General features: G+C 32.8%; 3 protein-coding genes across 5 annotated transcripts in view; 2 read left to right on the top strand and 1 right to left on the bottom strand.

Annotated features, from left to right (window-relative positions):
* The window catches only part of LOC139510119 (ribonuclease 3-like), a 49,217-nt gene extending 46,717 nt beyond the window's left edge, over positions 1 to 2,500 (top strand). Inside the window, exon 29 of the mRNA XM_071296423.1 lies at positions 1,238 to 2,500. Within this exon, the coding sequence (XP_071152524.1) occupies positions 1,238 to 1,314 (77 nt within the window). The 3' untranslated portion in view covers positions 1,315 to 2,500. The remainder of the gene's footprint in view (positions 1 to 1,237) is intronic.
* A 6,583-nt stretch (positions 2,501 to 9,083) lies between these two features.
* LOC139510122 (uncharacterized) overlaps positions 9,084 to 23,347 on the top strand; it is a 45,237-nt gene continuing 30,973 nt past the window's right edge. For 2 of the 3 annotated variants that reach the window (XM_071296432.1, XM_071296429.1), the window contains exon 1: positions 9,084 to 9,144. The gene's annotated coding sequence lies outside the window, so the exon portion shown is untranslated. Of the gene's footprint in view, positions 9,145 to 20,622; positions 20,678 to 23,347 lie in introns of those variants that run through there. The other variant, XM_071296430.1, reaches the window with a different exon arrangement.
* On the bottom strand, positions 19,828 to 20,571 carry LOC139510125 (sperm-specific protein PHI-2B/PHI-3-like). Its single transcript, XM_071296435.1, has one exon. The coding sequence runs from the start codon at positions 20,490 to 20,492 to the stop codon at positions 19,881 to 19,883; it is 612 nt and encodes a 203-aa protein (XP_071152536.1). The 5' UTR covers positions 20,493 to 20,571; the 3' UTR covers positions 19,828 to 19,880.

Genomic DNA, 23,347 nt, shown 5'->3' with positions numbered 1-23,347 from the left:
TAAATGAGAGCTGAAATTTTTTCTATTTTTAAATGTGCATTGAACAATGTTGAAGGTTAAAATAATCATAATGTGAACAAGAATGAAGAAAACATCTTGGTCCCAAAAAAAACATCATCAACCAGGATATAAAATTCCAAATTTTAATTTTTTATACTAATACATGTAATATCAAGCCACTGTTTTGCATGTTAACAATGTAGGTCATGTCCCAACAGAAAATCAATAAATATGACAGTACAATGTACTCTTAGCACAAACACATAAGGTCACTGTGAAATAGACATCTAGGGCAAGAAACAGTCAGTTATACCAAACCAGTTTGACTAGATGTCTAGTTTAAAACCAGTTTGACTAGATGTGTCCTATATTTTGACAATGTAAATGACATGAGGACCTGCATGGGTTTTTTAATATCTGTATTCTTTAAATTTTTAGGGCATTTTTCTTTTAATAGCCTTAAAAATAACTCTCATTCTGTAAAATTCTCATGAAGATGATTATACTATTTAGTCTTTCTGTTACAAGATTATTTATTAATTATGTACATTGATCATTATATTATCAGTATTGCATTACAGTTACCTAAGTTACCTTTTTATTTTGCACATTTATTCTTTATACTTTTGCACCGCATTATTCTCTATTCTTTATTTTGTTGTTCATTTTCTCTATTCTCTATTTTTTGTTGCTTTTACATTTATTCTCTATTCTGTAAACCCCATTCTGACCCTTATAGGTAAACTTCTATTGTATGAATGGGATAAACTGACCTTTCAAATATCAAGGCTAAATAAGTATTTTATAGGCTAAATACAAACTTACCTGTCAAGGTAGAATTGTAATCTGAGTGATACCGGTGTTACTCAAGTCACCATAATGGTATTCCTACTTGTTATTAAAGATCGTATGTTTCTATTGTATATATTCACGAGAGACATGAAGCAGATACATTAATATGCTCAGTAAATCCTCTGAAGGACTGGAAATCTTCAAAGTTTAACATGGTGATGAAGAGATACAAAGTCACCTAACATTTCCATACTGACTTATTATTTACATTAAATATAAACTTGTTAGACAAGGTATATGAGGATAACACAAGAATTTGGTTTGTACTTGAAGAATGAAGTTGTTCTTGTCGACTCGGTAAAATATCAGAACCAAAAAGACCTTGGCTAATGTTTTTCTTAAAGAAATTTAGACCTCTGTTAAATTTGATTTTGTTTTATTCCAGAATTATTTCCAATATTGGCTCATCAAAAGAGGTTTTTGGAGAGGAAATATAAAAGTATAGAGAATCAAAGAAGGTGAGCAGCAAGAAATCATGACAATGATTCAACCTGTTCATGATGAAATGATCTCTCGTATGTGGATTAACGATTACAATACTAACAGAAGCATATCTCAATGTTGTGGATCATGTGAAAGATGTATCATGTAGTGCTATTAAAAGATTTGAAACAAAAATGATGAGTAAATGAAAAGTAGATTGCAACATTGTATAACTAGTAAAGTCACAATTTAATTTGTGTATTTATTATTGTGACCAGCTCTCAGACGAAGGACAATATCAGAAAACTGATAAAGAGAAGTGATTCTTGTATGAGTTGTTGTAGAGAATGTATATTGTAGAATACTTTGTGATAATATTTTTGATTTCCATGATGTTGATTTTTTCATAGCCTTTGAATTAATGATAACTTTGCATGAATTTATAAAAAAGAATAAAACTCATAAAAGAATACCAGGTTTATAATTTTGTACCCAAAAAGTCTGCAAATGACCCATCAGTGACTCCCAAACCTCAAACATTTAATTTGCCAAAATAAGCATAAAGTTTGGACAAAAATTAATGGAAAAATGAAAACAATCAATTTCTTACTGTGACATTGATTTATTTTGTCTTTTTAGGTTATGTGACACTTCATATTGATTTTAACAGATTTTTTTCTGAAAAATTTGAATCCAGTGACCCCATTTATATCATTTTTAAAATGAAATGGTCATAGCAGTAACACATAATTCTATACAAACATCCCTATTTGCTATGCTTTCTATAAGCTTTATACAAATATCTGGGTTTTTTTCAATAGCCAGTTCAAGAGGTCTATAGCTTACACCAGTTCATAAATTATGGTCAAATTACATGTACAATCTTTGTGTTAGGAATTTGTGTCGGATGTTTGGACTCCTTGGTCTTTTTCCTTTAAAACAGGCTAATATAACACCCATTTTCTTTTCATATAAGTCTTTGATAATTTATAAAAATTCATATACCAAAATTTAAGCAAGTTCTAGATTGGAGACCCTAATGGGTAGTCTAGGTTGTTGAACATTCCCTGTAGTAGAATTGTTAGTGGAGTACATTGAAGCAATATGAATAAAAATATTTGTATTCATGTTTTCTTTATATGATAATAGTGCTTTTGTTACATTGTGTTTAATGTGCAATTTGGCGCTGAATATTTATAAATAAAAAGTATTTGATGTTCACAAAGTTTTGTGTCATTTGTGAGAATAGTCACAGAAGAAAGAGAAAGACATGCTGTTTCAAGTGCTAGCAGAGTGGTCATTAATTGTAATAGAGTTTGTGATTTAGTCAGTATAAGATAAGATAAGATAAGATATTTTATTTTCCAATTATGGGCCCCAAAGGGCATAAACATTACAACATCAATAATAGTATAAGTGGGGACACTTACAACAATATATATGCATTCAATGATATTTTTTATGGAGGGGGGGCAGGACCTTTTTCGGGATGTTGGGATCGGGTTTTTTAAGCTCGTGATTACAGGATTGATGCTTTCAGGATCCGGGAACTCTAGTTTTGAATTTTGGGATGTCAGGATTTAAATTTCTTTAAATTCAGGACCTCAGGATTTCATGTTTTTAAGCCCAGGATTTTGGGATCAGGACCCCTCTTTATGCAGCTGTATAATAATTTGCTCATCTGATTTCCATAGACTATTTGGCCCTGCTTCCTCAGTCATTGTCCATTGACTTTGACTTTGAAACTCTTGCATACTATTATAAGGATATGTTGTATAATTGCCAATTAGATAACTGCGAAGTAGAGTTCAAATTGTGTCAATTAAAGCAATTGAAGGTCGCCATTCAGCTTTAACCAATGAGAAATTACCATATATTTTAGAGTCCCATATAACAGGTCCCAACTTTAAAAATGTGAAACTATTGAAACAAAAAAACTGTTGGCCTTTTTTGTCACAATTAACAAAGATAGTTATGCTAAATCCATGATTTAAAAAAATCTTGGTCGTCTATTGGTATCTCGTCGGCGTTGTCCGAAGACAGATGGTTTCAGGATAATAACTTTAGTATAAGTGAATAGAAATCAATAAAATTTTAACACAATGTTTATAACCACAAAAGAAATGTTTGGATTGATTTTGAGGGTTATGGTCTCTAAGGTTTAGGAATTAGGGGCCCAAAACAGGCATTTATCTAGTTTCAGGACAATAAGTTGTGTACAAGTATTTCAATTGCTCTGAAATTGTACCACAATGTTTAATACCTTAAGTAGAAGGTTGGGATTTATTTTAAGGGTTATGGGGCAAACAGTCCAGGAATAAAGGGCCAAAAAGGGGCAAAAAACAAGCATTTTTGTAGTTTCAAGACAATAACTTGTGTAAAAGTGTATGAATCTTTCTGAAATTATACCAAAAGATTCCATTCTACTAAGGGATGGTTAGGATTGACTTTTGGGGTAATAGCTGAATCCATATATGAAATCGGGGCAAAAAAGGGGAAAAACAAGTTTTTTTTCTGGTTAAAGGACAGTTAAGGATGTACACCTCTGAGGAGCCAAACATTTCTAGAATTAAACTTTTTTTCTTAACCTGATTTTTTTTACTGTAAAAAAAAAGTAATTGGTGAAGAAAAAATCATATGGTGGTGCACTACTTTTTTTTGCTATGGGGCTTTGAAAATACCCAATTTTGATGATTTTCCCATTTTTGTTCAATTTTTACCTTTTCTTGGGCTATTATCGTGAAAAAAATTCCACAATTAAACTTTTTTCATACTTTCAATAAAGATGTAGTGGTCCAATCTGAATAAATTTAACTTAAAAAAAATATGTGTAGGTGTGAATATAAGAAAGTTTTATCATATTTTGATGCTTTTTTGTGTCAAATTTACCATGCTGTCAATTTTGTAAATTTGTGATTTTTTCAGTTTTAAGGACAAAATGCATATTATTTCAACCTTTTTGTTATAAATGATTGAAAAAATACAATCTAAGAAATTTGAAAAAGACAAAAATGATATGGGATGTACATGATTCTTGTAATATCATTTTTTACCCTTCATCCATTTTCTCAAAATTTTGGCTAAAAAGACTGACTTGATTGGTCGTAACATTTGAAAACTGGATTACTCAAAAACTATTCATTGTAAATGCACAATTTTTTCACAGAGTAATGTTTTATTATAATATTTTAAAAAATCATTGATATTTTCCACTTTTATCACAGGTTTTGGAAATAATTCCAGAACAAGATTTCAACGAGACTGAAACGTCAGAAGAATACATCCTTAAGACAATTTGAAAGCAGTGTAAGGGAGGTAATCCAAAAGTAATGGGAAATACTGCTTTAAAAAATGTGTATTTGAAATTTGCCAATAACTTCAGTATTAATAAACTCCATTGGAAATTTGCCAATTACTTAAGTATAATTGGAAATTTGCCAATAATTTTAGCATAATTGGAATTAAGTATAAGTAAATATAAATCTTTGAAATTTAAACACAAGGTTTGAAACCACAAAAGGAAGGTTGGGATTGATTCTGGAGGCTATCGTCCCTTTGGATTAGGAATAAGGGGTATAAAAGGGGCCCAAATAAGCATTTTTCTAGTGTCCAGACAATAACTTGTGGAACAGTTTATAAAATTGCCTGAAATTGTATCACAAGTTTCCACACCACAAAAGGTTGGTTAGGATTAGGGTTATGGAGTTATGTTTAATCTGTTTAGGAATTAAGGGGAAAACAAGGGTTTCCTGGTTAATCGACAATTACTTTAGCTTTGTTTCTTTATGTTGGTACTCTTTGCTATTTGTTTGCTAGTTCTAGTATGAAATATTTTAAACTGTTTCTAGAAACATCAAATACTGTGATTTAAATACATATAATAATTAAGAAATTATTATTGTCTTGAGATCATTAGCTGTAAATTTATTTTTAGTAATGACAATTAATTAGTATTAATTTTAACCATGAATGTATGTCATTTTATATTTTAATATTTTATGACATATTTTAATGAGTAGTTATTGTTGCAAACTCCATTAGAAATTTGAATTGAGATTATTTTTTAAAATGAGGGAAAGGGATAGGTGAAAAAATTGAGGGGGGTGGGGGGATGGGGGGGGGGTACAATTTTTCTCATTTCAGATTTCAGAAATTAAAAAGAAAATTTCTTCAAATATTTGTTTTGAGGCAATTAATATTCAACAGCATAGTGTATTGCTCAAAAGCAAAAAAAATAATTAAATATTGTTAAGTTCATAAGACCACATTCATTCTGTGACAGAAACCTATGTTGTGTCAACTATTTAAACACAATCCAAATTCAGAGCTGTATCAAGCTTGAATGTAGTGTCCATACTTGCCCCAACTGTTTTCAGGGTTCGACCTCTGCGGTCGTATAAAGCTGCGCCCTGCAGAGCATCTGGTTGTGTTTTTGTCTGTTTTTCTTAAACTATAAGCAATAGGTCAACTATATTTGTTGTATGGAAGGATTGTAAGCTGTACATGTATTTCTCGTTTGGTTTATATGACCTTGGCCTCATTTTCCTGGATCATTTTTAGTGTATGGGATATTTGTAGTAAAGCTTTTTATTTAGGACTATAAACATAATAGTAATGGTTAGTGAAGAAAAGAATGATGGGCAAAAATAGAGAATTAAGGACCACACAAATTAAGCATAGATAAAAACAGAAATTCTCTCAATCTAAACCTCAAACATGGATCAAAATTGTCATTCATTTTTTTCGTTTTTACAGATGCCTTATGTGATACACTAGCAGACGAAAATGTGGACAATAATTGCACGTACTACGATCATTTCTTTATGGGAGACACTGATCGTAAGAGGGCGCTCAATTATTCGATTCAGTATGGTATATGAAGTGATTTTAGATTTTAGTATATGCCACAGTGCATGAACTTTTAAAGTAATATACATTGATTAGTGTATAATTGACATAATAACATGTGTGCCTTAAATGGAGTACAAATGTATATAGTATGGTGATGGAACAGTTTCCTGCACTTGTACAAAAGTGATTTGGCATTAAGTTATTTTAATAACACTCAAGTTTTATGTTTTAATTGAGCACCCAGCTGGGATCGCAGCCTTAGCTCATTTTGGATAAGACCAACTGCCGTTGCGTTGTAAATTGGTGGTGGGTACGCCAGGCTGTGTTTATATCCTTTACCCCAGTATCTTGAACAATTAATTTTAGGCGAAATAATACTGGTTTGTGCACCGATCATATTCACTGTAAAATATTCCTGCACATGCACACAGTTGCTTATAGTATCAATCAGTTGCTTATCCGTGCTACACTACAGGTCACTACAAAAGTAGTGGTACTCCAGATAGTGGAGGAAAGAATAAAGAAGAAGAATATGGTATACTAAATACACTGTAATCAGTAAACTGGCTTATTTCTAAACAAAATCGTGTTTCTTACGCACCTATGTCAGTCAGTGTTGCACCTAAAATAAGATAAAATATTGGTGTACAGCTATTGATGCATATACAATTATTATTACTTTTATTATTATATGGGTCATTTCAGTCAAATTCCGTCCATATTCTTGTACGACTGCCATTCTGCCATGGGGAAAATACAGTTTAATAATCATTTGAATTTTGGTGTCCTGCATAGTGCAACACATAAGTTCTACAACTTCGATATTTTTTTGGTAGGGTTGTGCCATTTTTGCCTCAAAAAACGTACCCATTTTAATATAACATTCACTGAAATTCAGTACCTATAGTTATATAAATATTTAAGAAAGAATGACCTATACTTATATACAATATTTAAGAAAGAATTACCTATACTTATATACAATATTTAAAATATGACCCATGCTTATATAAGCACTAACTCATCATCACTCATAATTCTTAAATATACCAGCTACCCTTAATTTTTAACCGGATTTTTGTGACAAAAATGTCGGTTATTGATTTGGGGATGTACGGCGGGCGGTCGGTCGGGCGGCAATCAAATGTTGTCCGTGCATTAACTCATGAACCGTTCAACTAAAGCTTTTAAAATTTTAATATGTTGTTACTGATAACTAAATGAAGGTCAAGTTCAATAATGGCGATTTTAACTTTTACCGTTCAGGAGTTATGGTTCTTGAAAGATTGAAAAATGGAGTTTCCAGTCGTGTCCGTGCATTTACGCATGAACTGTTCTACCAAAGCTTCCCAAATTTTAATATATTGTTACTGATGACAAAATGGAGGTCAAGTTCAATAATGACGATTTTGACTTTTACTGTTAAGGAGTTATGGTTCTTGAAAGATTTAAAAATGGTGTTTCCAGTCGTGTCCGTGCATTTTCTCATGAACCATTCAACCAAAGCTCTTGAAATTTTAATATGATGTTACTGATGACAAAAAAGAGGTCAAGTTCAATAATGACGATTTTGACTTTTACTGTTCAGGAGTTATGGCTCTTGAAAGATCGTAAAATGGCGTTTCCATTCTCGTTGTTGCATTTACTCATGAACCATTCAATCTAAGCTTTTCAAATTTTAATATGTTGATACTGACCTAAAAAATGGAGGTCAAATTTAATATTGACGATTTTCACTTTCAGCATTCATCAGTAATGGTTCTTGTGATATTGCCAGGACCCAAATAAATGTTAATAAATCCGGTTTGCTGTCGTTGTGACAGCCTCTTGTTTATATATGAATTGATCATACCCCAAATCAATATACAGTTATAAAACGTAAATGCATTTTAATATAGGATGTCATTAAAAAGGAGGGTCATTTTTATATAAAATCTCGCAAAATTATGACCCATATTTTTGGCACATCCCTGTATACCCATTAATAGGAAGTTACCCCCCCCCCCCCCCCCCCCCCGTGATATTTACCCAAATCTTAGTTTTCTGAAGATAGAAGATACAATTTAGATTTATATTTTAAAGGCTTTAAATAGTAGTTGGCTATGGTTTCAAATTTATCTTAATGTTTTATAGCGTACTTGATATTTTGTCCTCTGCATAACGAAGAGGTAGGAAAATTAACTGTAATCTGAATTAAAGTAATAAGGGAACACCTTGATTTGTTACGAGCTGATACAACAAAATAAATATACTTTTTGAAATATTTGGGTGGCCCTGAAAAGGGCCTTTGGTTTGTGTTGTTTCTGGAAATCAGATCTATTTCTTTGACTTCTTGGCGACTTTTTTGCCTTTTTCTTTGGAGACTTTCTAGCTGGTTTCTTGGCAGTCTTCTTTTTCTTTTGGCCTTGCACCAGAAGCACCAGCGGAGGTTTTGGGTCTGACTAAAACACCAGATTTCAATCCCTTAGCGAAAGCCAACTTCATTGCACATCCAAGGCGTGATGTGTTATTCCTTTGTTGTTAGCCAGAATGTACTTCCTAATGGCTTGGACTGACCCTTTCCCAATCGTCACAACTCGGCCAATTCCGTACCTCATCGGATAGAAGGAGAGGAGCGGAGTCACCCGAGGATTGCCGATTGGACCCTTTTCTGTTCTTCATTAAGTAGATGGCTTCTTTACTCCACCGGCTGCTCTTGGTTTCTTTGGTGTCTTTCTTGCCTTCTTTGCTGGACTTCTCTTTGCTGGACTTTTGTTTGAAATTTTTTTACATCGGGAACTTCTTCTACTTGGGCCTGGCATGTTGGTTACTTGCTACTACTACGTCAAAATTTAAGAATGACAACTTCAGCTACAGGTGCTTCCTTTATGTTAATAACGCGGACGTGATAGAGAGCACCCATAGAAGTTGTTGGTAAAAACAAGGGAAAATGGCGGACATGAAAACAAGTTCATTTCAATTGCACAAAATTTACAGGTTACAGTATGAAACAGGATATTTTTGACGTAGAAATAACTGGTAAGATCAAATCTTCAAATTCCATAACAAATAACGCACATTCTAATGCAACAACGTTTGTAACGTTCATTTTGATTGGATAATGTCTTTTTTACATGGCATCAATTGACAATTGATGCCATGGGACGTACGCGCAAGCGCAGACGGCATATGACAGATTTTTATTACTTGTTTTAACGTTGTTTTCTATCAGTTTCATTAGAATGGAGATAACAATATTGTATTTTAAGCTCCGACGGCATTAATTGGGGATTTGATGGTCGCAAATACCCGTTTACTGTCTCCGCTAACGCGTCGCCAGTAAACTTAATTTGCGACCATCAAATCCCCAATTGATGCCGTCGGAGCTTAAAATGCAATACAATTATCTCCTAATTTTAAAATCGCGTCGTCATGAAAGCGTACGTCGAACTTCTAATTGTTTGTTTCTAAACTCTTTGCTCAGTCAAAGTGAAGCTAAAATGAGAAGAAACCTATCGTAAAAGGGTAAGGAATTGGTTTTACAATGCCAATATATTATGCGGGTATAATACTTTATTATTTTGGTATAACTTATGAATCCAGTAGGGTTAAAATATTTGAAGAAGCAACATAGGTTTCCAGATACACCAACGCATGTCCGCCATTTTTACTTTGGCAAGTTTCTTTGCTGGAGTTGCTGCGAAAAAAAAATCAACCCATATCTTCACTAGATTGTAAATAAAAGACCTTCTCTTTTTTTATTGATTGGCTTCTATGTTTGAAATATTCCAAAGACTTCGAATTCATGACATGACATCAATACAATTATTTTTTCTTTCAAAATTTAACACTATATAAGGCATGAGGAAACTCTGGATTCAGAATTTAAAAAAAAATATGGCATCTACTAGCTGCGGAACCCTAACTCTTATGGTCCTTTTTTTATTGTTTTTTGATTTTGCGGACCATCATCTATGGTCCGCAAATAGTCAAAAAATAACATAAGGACCTAAGAGCTACGGTTCCGCAGCTAGGCATCTACTTGACCACAATATGTTCATTCTTCAAATTGGGGATCAGATTTTTTTTTTTAAATGAAAGAAAAGAAAAAACCTCCCGCCCTTTCTTGAAATTAAACGCTCGTTTCCTTACATTTACAAATCGATAAATTACAGAAATTTACAGCTATATGCTACTGTACAGCCTTCAACAATAGGGACAATGGCTTTTATTAGCCTTTATAAAATTCAAAAACAGTTGTTTGTTTTCAAATTAGAAAAAAAATAAAAGTTTTCGACTTGCCATGATTATAATAATAATACTTTATTCAGAAGCAATACAGCTTATAGAATATACAATTTTACAATATTTTGTATCAGTGAAATATAAATACAATAATTATACACAATACATGTATGGCGGAGAATGAAAATAAATTCATATGCTAAATAATTAATACAACTACATATTACGAATTTTTTCAATATTAAACAAAAATTTACCTAAATTATTAAGTTCTTTCACATTGTGAACTGATAATAGAATAATATAAGTTGTTTTTTGTCAAGTCTGTCAAGACAATTGACTCGAGGTGAAACTATAACTCGTAACCAAAATGTTTGATTTAATATGGTTCATTTATCTTAATTCTACAGTCACGGATCCAGAAATTTTCATGAGTGGGGCCCACTGACTGCCTAAGAGGGGGCCCACTCTGGTCATGATTCAGTGATTCACTATATAATCAACCAAATTTGTTTTCCCAGAAAAGGGGGAGGGGCCTTAAGGCGGATTTAGAGGGCCTCTGTTCTATGTTTAATAAATAGCTTATGTCTCGAGTTTTTATACCAAGATTTCACGAGATTCCCCTTCGAACTCAAAAATCTAAACAGTTTGGCTCTTTGAATTCGTCTCATCTTATATCGTCTTATAATATTTATAACTTAACGTATATTTTACCTTATTATCGTATATGAATGTCTTCACAATTTAACGGTACAAATTGAATTTATTTTAAATGACATCTTCTTTATTTTCTTACTTTTACTTGATTTAAAATATGTCATTGTGAAACAATGTAGCATACAGAAATCCTACTTTGTTTACAGTATATTCTTGTTATATTGATATATATATGTCCTAATTTTGGCCCCAACTTTAGCACTACTAAAGAGCTGTCTTAGTTTAAGGTTTGTTTGGCTTGCTTGCCTTGTTTGTATAAATGTCGGCTCAAGCATTGTAATTAAGATTGACATCTTGATATCAATAAGTTGAGCTTCAGCTCATATACCTTTTACTTAAACGTTTTTGGAAGTTACGTATAATGCTTGAGCAAACATTTTTGCAAGCAAAGCAAGCAAACCAAGCAAATTTTAACACTACATGCATTAGGAAAACAGCTCTAAGACCATTTTAACTTTAGGATATCATTATGAAGTAGTAGAATTTGAACTTATTTGTCTTTTAAATTCTGACTTCTCGTCTTACTCATTCATTGTGTGGGGATACGATAAAGCATATATATTATTTTTCCCCCGGTAAAGCAATACAAAAGAGGAGTTTTTACCAAGATTACAGTGATTCACCTTTGAACTAAAAAAATCGTAACAATTTGGCACTTTGATGTCGTCTCATCTAATTATTTACAACTAAACATATATTTTACCGCGACTGTTAATGCATGTGTACACCATTTGATGGTATATATTATATTTATTTCAAATAACATTTTCTTCTATATTTTCTTCCTTTTACTCGATTAAAAATATTTTTACTTTGAACTTCTATTTGGAATATATATAAGATTTAAGTTTACGCATAATATGTGTGCAAACCTAATGTAGCGTACAGAATTAAATCCTACTGCATATTCTTGTTAAAATAATTGCAACAGCATCACGCCTGGTAAACCATCTAATCTCAACCAAAATATTGAGACGGAAAAAAGTATTCTGGCACTTCCTGTTGAGGTTTAATGGTTCAAAATATTCAAAATAAACACAGGGTATGTTGACTTTTCGTCAATTTACTGAAAATCAATGATTTTTTTTGTAAAATAGAAGAATGTCATGCCATAGATAAATAATTATTGTAACTTATATGTCTCTTCTTGGTTCAAAATATCTGAAATTGAAGTCACAATCACTTTTCTCCTACGGATTATCATGTTAACATTCTTTGAATCCGATAGAACTGCTATGATATTAATGACTTAGCAAGAAAATATGTCAATTATTTGTCTTTTTTATATGCTTTACGATAACCACGTCTGTAAATAGCAAATATATTTGTTTGTCAAGCCTACTCCTAACAGAAAAATGAAAAATTCTAAATGGTTGAGATATAAAGGAATTGGTTGAATCTTTCTGTCACAATGTTGAGACTTTCTGGTTACTTTGTGCTCTAAAATATATTTTTGTTAAAAACATGGGCGCTGAATAGAAGTTTCAAAGTTCGAATTAACTACGGACTAGCAATCCAACACGCGTGCATTATTACAATATAAAGATAAAAACTGTTAAAATAGCTATGCTAGAGGTTATTTCAACTAATTAAAATGTAATTTCTATTGTAAAACTAAAGTTATTTCCCAAAATGAACTAAGAAACTACTAGTATGTCAGTGTACCATTCAAGTTCACCTTTTTACGGTTAACCTGATTTATGTTTTCTATCTGTAGTAAGTTAAAATCTGAATACAGATAAGAATTGCCAATAGAAAAATGCATGCGTTACAAGTATAGATAAGATTATTTTAAAATATTTATTAATATGATTTGGATGAATTCGATTCCTAACAGACATTAAATATTTAATGCCGAAAATGCGTACTTTAAAAAAGGTTTATATTTTCGTACACATTATTTCAGGATTAGTTCTAGAAGGTGGTGATAAAAAATAGGATGATTTTAAAACTGCTTTGCAAGTACTATAAGTGTCGTTCAACTTAGTGAAATTGCACATGTTGTATTGAAATAATTATAACTTAGATTGTTTGTTCACAACTTCATTCAGGGCAACCCTTAATGTTCGGTAATATTCAGCAACATTTATACTATACCTCGGGCCCCGTCACACTAGGCCATGATCGCACTTCGAGCTCTAAAAATAATAATGCTTTTGACGATCGTAGTGCAATCATGTAGATTACAGTATGGTCGTGGTATTGTCTTGGTGAGGTCTTGATGATCAAGTTGAAAGTAGCCGACTTTAAACATGTTCAAAACAATCGTGATGAGTTCGTGGCGAAATCAGGTCGTATTTCTGTTCTAGACGTAGATTTGTTTAGTCATAGAACTGTTTTAGTCGTAGAACTTACCAAAGATCTAGGTAGACTGATTAAAAACTGTCTAGGGTGGAACTGTTAGGATCAGTTCCAGGTTGAACTGTGTAAATTAGTTCTAGGTTAAACTGACCAAATCAATTCTAGGTTAGACCTGTTCTAGCTAGAACTATCTTAACAGTGTCAGAAGATAGTTCTACATTCTGTCCTAGAACAGTTCTCCTTCAGATTATGACAGTTAGAGGTGATGTCCACTGTATGCACATCTCCTTTACACATATGTATTTTTAATGAGAATAACTTTTGATGAAATGTATGAATTTTTAAATATTAATTCAGTTTTCTTTTTTAATATTTAAATACTGGTATCGACGTAACTAAAGTGCGGGAGATGGTTAGTTTGAACTCTGGACAAGTCATTCCAAATTAAAAAAAAAAAATGTTTGTGTGTGTCTATGCTAAGCATGCGATATCTGCTTAAAACTGTGGTCACACCTTACCAGACAGCTCGAACTGACGCCAAAGGGATAAAAATCCGTTAGGAGTCCGCGATGTAATGATCAAATTAACCGGGAGTGTAATATGCCGAGAAATGGTAGGGGTGGAAAAGGAACAAGAAATAAAATGTCAAAATAAAAAACCAATAACTTTGCCTGATCATGATTTAGAAGTTGAGCCAAACATATTCATGATACTAAAGAAAACTAACATACCAATAATTGTTTTTTTCTGACGCGATTTTTTTTCAATTGGTATATATCCGTTGTATTATCAATTATCTTTCTGGTATCCTTCCGTTCATGTCCGTTTCACATCAGTTTTATTCGTTTTACGTCCTGTATAGTCCGTTAGTGAACCTGTCTACCGGAACTTCAACGGATGTATAACGTACAAGTAACGGATACAAAACGGACATAGAACGGACGAGACTAGGTATTGTACAAAACGGACGCCTACGGGACACTTTATTCGTTGAACGTCCATTCAATGTTTTGAACATGTTCAATTTTTTCCATCGGACCAAACGGACGTCGACTGATAAAGCGGACACTGAACGAAATGAAACAGATATGGACGGACGTCTGATGGATAAATCACGCGCCTAACGGACACGAATAGTGTGAAAAAAGTTGTCCGTTCGCGCTATCCGGTAAGGTGTGACCGGAGTTTGAAGCACCGGTCACACCTTATTGAATAGCGTAAACGGACGCCGGACGGATAATTTTTTTTTCAATCTGTTCATGTCCGTTAGACTTCCGTTAATTTTCATTTCATGTCCGTTCAGCATCCGTTTTATCCATCAATGTCCCTTCTGTCCGGTGGAAAATTTTGAGCATGTTCAAAACTTTGAATTAACCAACGTTCGACGGATAAAGTGTCCATTGTACATTCGTCAGGCGTCCGTTTTTATGATATTTTTCCGTTCTGTTTCCGTTAATCCGTATCTTGTCAATTATTCATCCTTTAGGGGTCCGTTTTATTTGGTCAGTACATCAACGGACTCCAAACGGATAACAATTTTGTCAACGGAATCTTTTTTCTTTTATCCGTTAGCCGTCCGTTCGTGCTATCCGGTAAGGTGTGATCACAGCTTAAGTGAGGAGTAAACACTTCTAGGCTTAGATAAAGAATAATGTGTTTTTAAAAAGTCACAAATCTTAACTGCGGGAAAATACCTTGTGTGTACTATAAACATATATATATATAAAAGAAGATGTGGTATGATTGCCAATGAGACAACTCTCCACAAGAGACCAAAAATGACAAAGAAATTAACAACTATAGGTCACCGTATGGCCTTCAACAATGAGCAAAGTCTATACTGCATAGTCAGCTATAAAAGGACGCGAAATGACAATAGAAAAATTGTAACGAGAAAACTAACGGCCTTATTTATATAAAAAATGAACGAAAAACAAATAGGTAACACATTTACCAACGACAACCACTGAATTACAGGATCCTAACTTGAGACAGGCACATACATACATAATGTGCCGGGTTTAAACATGTAAGCGAGATCCAAACCTTCCCCCTAACCTTGGACAGTGGAAATACAGTACAACATAAGAACGAACTATACAAATCAGTTGAAAAAGGCTTAATTCATCTGATGGACAAAGATACAAGTGGACGTATATATATCAATTGCATTTCAAAACATCATGGCGTGTCAATCTAGTACAAGGGAGGGTTTAAATCTATGTAACATTTTCATGTACTCGTCCTGGATATGCATTTAGTTAGACAATGGGCGTTAATGACTCATCAATAGTACAATCTGTGCAGTTTTACTCCTGTTCATGTCGATTATAAACATAGAAAAAAAACGTAATAGAAAAATAACTGACCCACTGACATTTACTTTGTTGAAATTGCTACCCGTTGATATATAATTTGACTATGAAAAAGAGACCCATTCCTTCGGCACGTCTATGTATTCTTTATAAAGAAAGAACCCCTACCACGATATGGGGCTGTCAGAATAAAGGTCTAGTGTTGAAGTTTCAAAGTTAAGCACTGATTATGTAAATATAGCACAGCTAGGAAATGCAAATTGTCCCGTGCTAACGATTTGTAGATAACGTGTAACACCAGCACTGCAAATGTAAAGTAAATAGCATTGTAGATATCGAAAAGCTAGCTATTGAGATGTCAAGTTAAGCGATGGAGGAACAAATTCTAGCGCTTGAGATGTCAATTACAACATTATTGACTTAGCTTCTGTGCAAAACTGCATCTCAAACGCTCTAGACTAATAATCTCCAGCGCTAGAACTTTAATACTTACAAAAAAAAAAACCACAGCTATTTACTATTAAGACTATATTACAACCAAATGTCTTTTTAGAAGATGCTGTCATAGCTACAGCCAAGATTAAAACGACAGTTGAAATGTCAAACAATATACGGCAAATGATATCACTGTCATTTTGTCAATAACTGACTGTACTGGCGACATTTACCTGCTGGAGAAAAGTCATTCCGATGTCATTTTAAATCATATTGGTCCGTGTTATACACGAGACAAACCCTAATTCAATTATCTATGGCATGACATTCTCCTATTTTACAAAAAACGCATTGATTTGCAGTAAATTGACGAAAAGTTGACCTACTCTGTGTTTATTTTGAATATTTTGAACCAGTAAAGCTTTTTCCGTCTCAACATTTAGTTGAGATTAGATGGTTTACCAGGCGTGAGCATGTACTGTACGGCAACGAGAAATTTTCACTTAGGACTACAATAATTGCAAAAAGTTGTTAAAGTCAAGTATGATTGTATCGAAAGAGACCGTGGTCGATACAGCAGTGTGGCCGAAACATCCTGCATCACTCACGTTCAATGGCTTTCATTTATTAATTTATATGTACACGCAAGCTTAGAAATCTAGCATTTTGAACTGACATTGTTTCTATTCTATGTCTTGCGGCAAAACATTTCCCAACTCGTCAAATAAACAAATAAAGATATATTCCGTGTCAGAACAGACATAAAATATATGTGAAAAAATGGAAACTAGTTAAATTATAATAAAAAAAAACGACAAAAAAGACACAAAGCACATCTTATCTGGCATGAATATAAAAACAAGGAGAAGGGGTACAATTTCTCAATGAGGCAACTATCCATTAAAGTAAACGGCCTGATTTATGAAATAATTGTTTTCGTATCGTATCGTATGTGAAACAAAAAAGATAAATGCGGGATTGCACGGTCTTGCTGTGCCGGAAGACCCATTGGTAGCCTTGTTTTCTGCTTTTTTAGTTGGGTTGTTGTCTCTTTGACACATTCCTAGTTTCCATTCTTAATTTTATTGTAAATGTCCTAGAAAAAAAAGAAGGAAAAAAAATCACTCAATCTATTGTTTCCGGCATAACGCACAACGCACAACGCCCAAAAATGGATAACAATCACCATTCAACATCTACATCTCCGTTTTATCCATGCAATATGCGTTCGTGTATTTTATACATTTGTCCAAGCTAAAGAAGGTTCCAAGTGATTGTGAAATAGCCGTGCAAGCGATAGTACAGGGAGTCAATAAAATATCCTGCTTTGAGATAATGAATTTATTTAAACTTTTACTGTGGCAATGGCATTTCAACTTGAAGAGAAATATATCAGAAAAGGAACACTATTGTAAAAATGTATGTAGCAACGATGGTTTTTTAATGTTTTTGATATGATTTTGTCACTGTTGTTTGGCAATTTTGAACAATTTACTCAGAGCTCTTTCATTTTAGGAACCCGTTTGAATATGGTTTTATTTTATTATTTCATTTTTAAATATTTACATGTAGAATGTTTTCTTTGTAACAGTTGAGATCATCAAATGTCCCACCCAACAACTTGTTATTTTTTCGAATGTATGAGCCCTACTTGACTGTCTCCCGAGCGAATAGATTATTGATCGAATGAAATATTTAATATTTAACAGTTTTGTTTAAACACTAATGTTTGAGTGATAAAAATCAACGGCCTGGTTTCAGGGTCTGAATGAAGTTTATAGAATAATGAGCAAAACATACAGAATTAAGGGGGAAATATTTATGCAGGATTTTCTTGGTGTGTTGAAGACCATAGACACATTCCTCATTTCCATTTTCAATTTTATTGTAAATATACAAGAGAAAATAGAATGAAAAAAATATCACTCAATCTATTTTTTCCGCATAACACACAAACATTGATAAACTGAATCATCATTTGATGGTTACATCTATAATACTAAAATTACGAAGTCCAATTTGTCAGCCGTCATCACGTAAAAACGACGAATCAAAGAATTCAACTTTATATATAACTAATATAGTACAAAGGTGTAGATTAAAAAATACACCACTCCAGGCCCTTTTGTTTTCCACGTAATTAATATTGCCAATAATTAAGAAGTTCCTGGTTGAGTCCGATACCGATACCAATAGTATATTCACCTGTTACCTATTACCTTATTTGTACGTTCCGCATCTGACAGGCGCACCACCAAACGGTGTATTCAGGATTAATATGCTATATACACGGGTCATATTCACAGGGTTGACTACTAGATTGTCAAATTGTTACCTATTGTAGCATTTTAATCAGTAAAACTTTCCAAGATAACAATACGAATACTAAAAATCTGGACTAAAATAAGGCGTATAGGTACAGTTTTCAATTTGTTAGCGGGCATGAAGTAAAACAGCAAATCAAAGAATTCAACTTTATAACTAATATAGGACAATGCTGTTGATTAAAAAATATTCCATTCCAGGACCTTTTGTTTTCCAACTAATTAATACTACCAATAATTGATAAGTTCCAGTTCGACGGATTCAAACAGAAATATTTGAAAGCAGAGAAAACTGCGTATCTTATTTAGGCATGACGTACGTTATCAGATGGCAATACTAATATCAAAATAAGGCTTGCGCATAGTTATATATACTTTAATTCAGTCACGGACCCGCGATATCACGGGTGTGTTCTAGTCTCCGTTATTATTACGTTTTATCCATGTAATGTGTGTTCGTGTATCACTGGACAGACACAAAATCCATCGAATCTAGGTCATAATATGGTAGCTCTGTTTTTGATAATGCAAATTGAATTATACTCATTTATTTATGTTTGCATATATACACAAACAAGCTGTATTTGAATTGGAATACAATATTATTTATCATTTTTTTCCAAACTTGATTGATTTCAAATTGGTCCGAAATTTGAAATTTATATTTTAAGAATTGAATCTGGAACGTTTACTTTGCTACTTTACACCAAGGATTATTATTACGAGTTGTTTGTGCCACTCACTCTCTTTGCAGAATTTTTTGCATTGTTTTTATTTTGATTATTATTATAGAAATACAGAGGGAAAACTTCAGACTATATATACTGTACAGGACTTGTGTTTTCTAAATATGACAGTTAAAACGATATAAATAAAGATCCTTTTTGGAATCATTGTATTTGAATTCCCCGGAACTATTTGAGTAGCTGTTGATTGAATAAAGGGGTGTACGCCAATGAAAAAAAAGTAAAATCACAAAGATACTAAACTCAGAGGAAAATTCAATCGGAAAGTCCATAATCACATGGCAAAATCAAATGACAAAACACATCAAAAACGAATGGACAAGAACTATCATATTCCTGACTTGGTACAGGCATTTTCAAATGTAGAAACAAATTAATTATTATTATCAAGTTGATGTTTTGGGAGGCGACTTTCCTGGTATTGAACTTGCGCCCTTACAAATTAAAGCGTCAACCGAACGGTATAAATATCCATGATATGACCTATGGGTAAACCAATAAGAAAGATTAATTTTATTCTAAAAAGTGCGGGGATATCAGCAAATTTAAGTGAAAATTCAAATATATGATAAAGGAAAAAGGACACATCTTGATAATTACAATAACAACTGTACAACAAAAGAGACTCTTTTTGAAATATTTGGGTGGCCCTGAAAAGGGCCTTTGGTTTGTGTTGTTTCTGGAAATCAGATCTATTTCTTTGCAGCTTTCTTGGCGGCCTTCTTCTTTGGTGACTTCCTGGCCTTCTTCTTTGGAGACTTTCTTGCTGGTTTCTTGGCAGCCTTTTTCTTTGGAGACTTTGGCTTTTTGGCCTTAGACTTTGATGACTTTTTAACTGCAGCCTTCTTCTTACGTGGTGACTTCTTAGCCTTAGCATTGTTAGATTTATTCTTTGAACTCTTCTTTTTTGGTGACTTTGCCTTTTTCTTGGGAGAAGCAGGTGCTTTTCCAACTCGGAAGCTACCAGTTGCACCAGAAGCACCAGCGGAGGTTTTGGGTCTGACTAAAACACCAGATTTCAGTCCCTTAGCGAAAGCCAACTTCATTGCAGATCCAAGGTGAGATGTGTTGATTCCTTTGTTGTTAGCCAGGATGTACTTCCTAATGGCTTGGACTGAGGACCCTTTTCTGTTCTTCATTGCTGTGATGGCAGCAACAATCATGGATAAAGTAGATGGCTTCTTTACTCCACCGGCTGCTCTTGGTTTCTTTGATGTCTTTCTTGCCTTCTTTGTTGGACTTCTCTTTGGAGATTTGCTCCTGCTCCTAGACCTAGATCGGGATTTCCTACTTGGGCTCGGCATTTTGGTTACTTTCCTTTACTACGTCAAAATATAAGAATGACAAAGACAGCAACAGGTGCTTCATTTATCTCAATAACGCGGACGTGATAGAAAGCACCCATAGAAATTGTATCTGAAAACAATGGAAAATGGCGGATAGAAAATTTTGTGTTTCACAGTTCATTCCAATTGCTGAAAATTAACAGGTAAGTGCGTGAAATAGAAAATGATTAATGTAGAAGTGATTTGTAAGACCTTATCTTTAAATTGCACAACAAATAACGCACATCAAAAAATCTTGTCGCCATGAAAGCATACGTTTAACTTCATAATATCAGTTTCTAAAATGTTTGCTTAGACAAAGAGACACTCAAACTGGGAAGAACTATGGTCGAAAAGGGTATGAATGGAATGAAATGGCCAATAAATGATGCTATTAAAATCTTGATTATTTTGAGAATAATTATTAAATGCAATGTTGAAATACTTGAAGAAGCAAAATAGGTTTCCAGATACAACGACGATATCCGCCATTTTCATATTGACTATTTTCATGTCTTTCATTGTTCAAAACTTTTGGCAATGTTATATATTTTTGTGTTTTTACTTTTTTTTTTTATATATAATTATTGATCTACCCGTCAAGGAGTGGACTCATTTTGAGTGTATATACTCCAGGTATATATTGTAAATAAATGTCTTCACATGTTTACATTTTTAGAGATAAACTTCCATACATGTATGTGACTATCTCAAACGACTGTATGAAAGTCATTGAATTTGAACACGGGTCTATTCATTTTTTAGTGATAAAAATATGATTTTTTTTTTTAAACAGCGCAAGGATTTGTATAGTTACTATACAAATCCTTGAACAGTGGTATAAAAATATGAAAGCAAAACAAATATTATATAGCCTATACCTACCACCTTTTTTTTTCTTTTTCAAAATGAAATATGTATCACTAGAATTCAAGCACTGCCACAGGCACTAAAGATCACTAAACGTTCTGGCAAGAAAATAGTGTTCGGACACTATTATTTCATTATTATTGATTTATTTGATATAAGTTAGTATTTACTTGATTGATATTTATTTTTCAAAAAAATATCGATTTTAATTGAAATGATAAGACATATTTTGAGTGGGAACTCACTTTTGTCCTATGACTGTTCACGTGAAAGGGGTCTCTTCAGGTAAAAAAAAATAAAGGAGCTAGACTTGAGTTCGGATGATTCATTACCAGAGAATAAAAACTCTGAAATAACAAAATTTTCACTTACATCCGACCTACATTCAAACATTTGAAACTTTTTATGTAGTTTCAGATATTTAACTTTATGAAAAAATGTTTATTAAAGGAATTATCTTCAAAACATTGGTTAATTGTTCTAAACATGAACACAAACTCAAGAGGAAATCAAGTTGTTAGTGTACCATGGGGGGACGCGTTTTCGCCGCAATGTATGATATGACCATCCTCATTATCCTGGTATATTATAAAAATGAATGTTTCGTAAACTTATATGAATTAGCTTGAGAGATCATTCCTATACGAATTTTTTTCACAAATATCTACTTTAAGACTGCGCAGGATTGCCATATAAATCTTACATAATAGCACTAATTGTTTAAAAAAAAACCTGCGTATTTCTTTATATATTCGAATAACCTTGGAAATGGGGTATAGAGGAATATCAACTGTTCGAATATTACAAACAGCCTTAACCATCTATTTAGGCAAATACTTGGTAAAAAGTAAAATCACAAAAATTCTGAACTTCGAGGAAAATTCAATCGTAAAGTCCCTAATAGAATGGCAAAATAAAATGACAAAACACATCAAACGAATGGACAATGTAGCAACTGTCATTTTCCTGACTTGGTACAGGCATTTTCGAATGTAAAAAATGGTCGATTGAACCTGGTTTTATAGCGCTAAACTTCTCACTTATGGGTCATTATAAAAAAACCATGCAAAACTAAGTTAATTGGTCTTTTTAAGTCAAAGTCATGAAAATGTATCAAAATAACACTTGCATATTTTAAATATGAATGTTTTGTGATACACTGTATACAGTTTACAGTATGAAATGTTATAAAAACATCCTTTATGTTTTCTTAAACCTTGGATATAGCCAGAATTAACTGTTATTTTTTACTAGTTATAACTCCTTTCAGACTTGAAATAGGACTATTATTCATATCATTTGTTATTATGATTTTATCACTTTTTATTGTATTTTGATATATATAGTATAATTTTTTTAATGATTTCGGAGGTGTATGTTGGTTTTATAATTACAAAATTCACCAAAAGGAAAAGTCTCATCTTTTAAGTCAATGGTGTAACCAAAAGACAAATTGGTAGGGCAAGAGTTATCTTTCTCAAGATTTCAGCATTTACAATAGTGTCTCCCTTAGCGATGTTACCTGTAAGCATGTTATGCCAAAGAAAACAAACATTTATGTTGAAATTTAGTGAAAAAATCTTAAAAGTAAGTAAGACCTATATCGTAAATGTAAATAGTGTCCATGGTGTACCCTTATACAAATCTTTTTTTTTTTAATTTCCTGTAGTTTGAATTATGAAATATATTGATTGTAGAAACATGCACCAAGAACAAACATATAAAATAGGGGAATGGAGCACTTATTTTGTTACTAAATCTTACCTTAAAATATACCTTCAAAACTTGGTGTTACTGTCAATGGTGAGATCACTTTTATAAAATAACACCATTGACCAGTTTAGTTACAACACTGAATATATTATATAAATCAGCATTTTTTGTGTTTCTTTCTTGTTTAAAAAGCGAAACATCATATTATTTATGAAAAACAATACTTGCCTAACAATGTTTTAACAATATCA

The sequence above is a fragment of the Mytilus edulis genome, chromosome 2, assembly GCF_963676685.1.
Source record: "Mytilus edulis chromosome 2, xbMytEdul2.2, whole genome shotgun sequence".
Taxonomy (NCBI): domain Eukaryota; kingdom Metazoa; phylum Mollusca; class Bivalvia; order Mytilida; family Mytilidae; genus Mytilus; species Mytilus edulis.
The sequence above is the reverse complement of the archived record's forward strand: the minus strand, read 5'-3'. Positions and strand labels throughout refer to the sequence as shown.

What these genes read in the sequence shown, in the direction of transcription:
- LOC139510125 (XM_071296435.1), bottom strand. Translation starts at nt 20,492, where the DNA reads ATGCCGAGCCCAAGTAGGAAATCCCGATCTAGGTCTAGGAGCAGGAGC.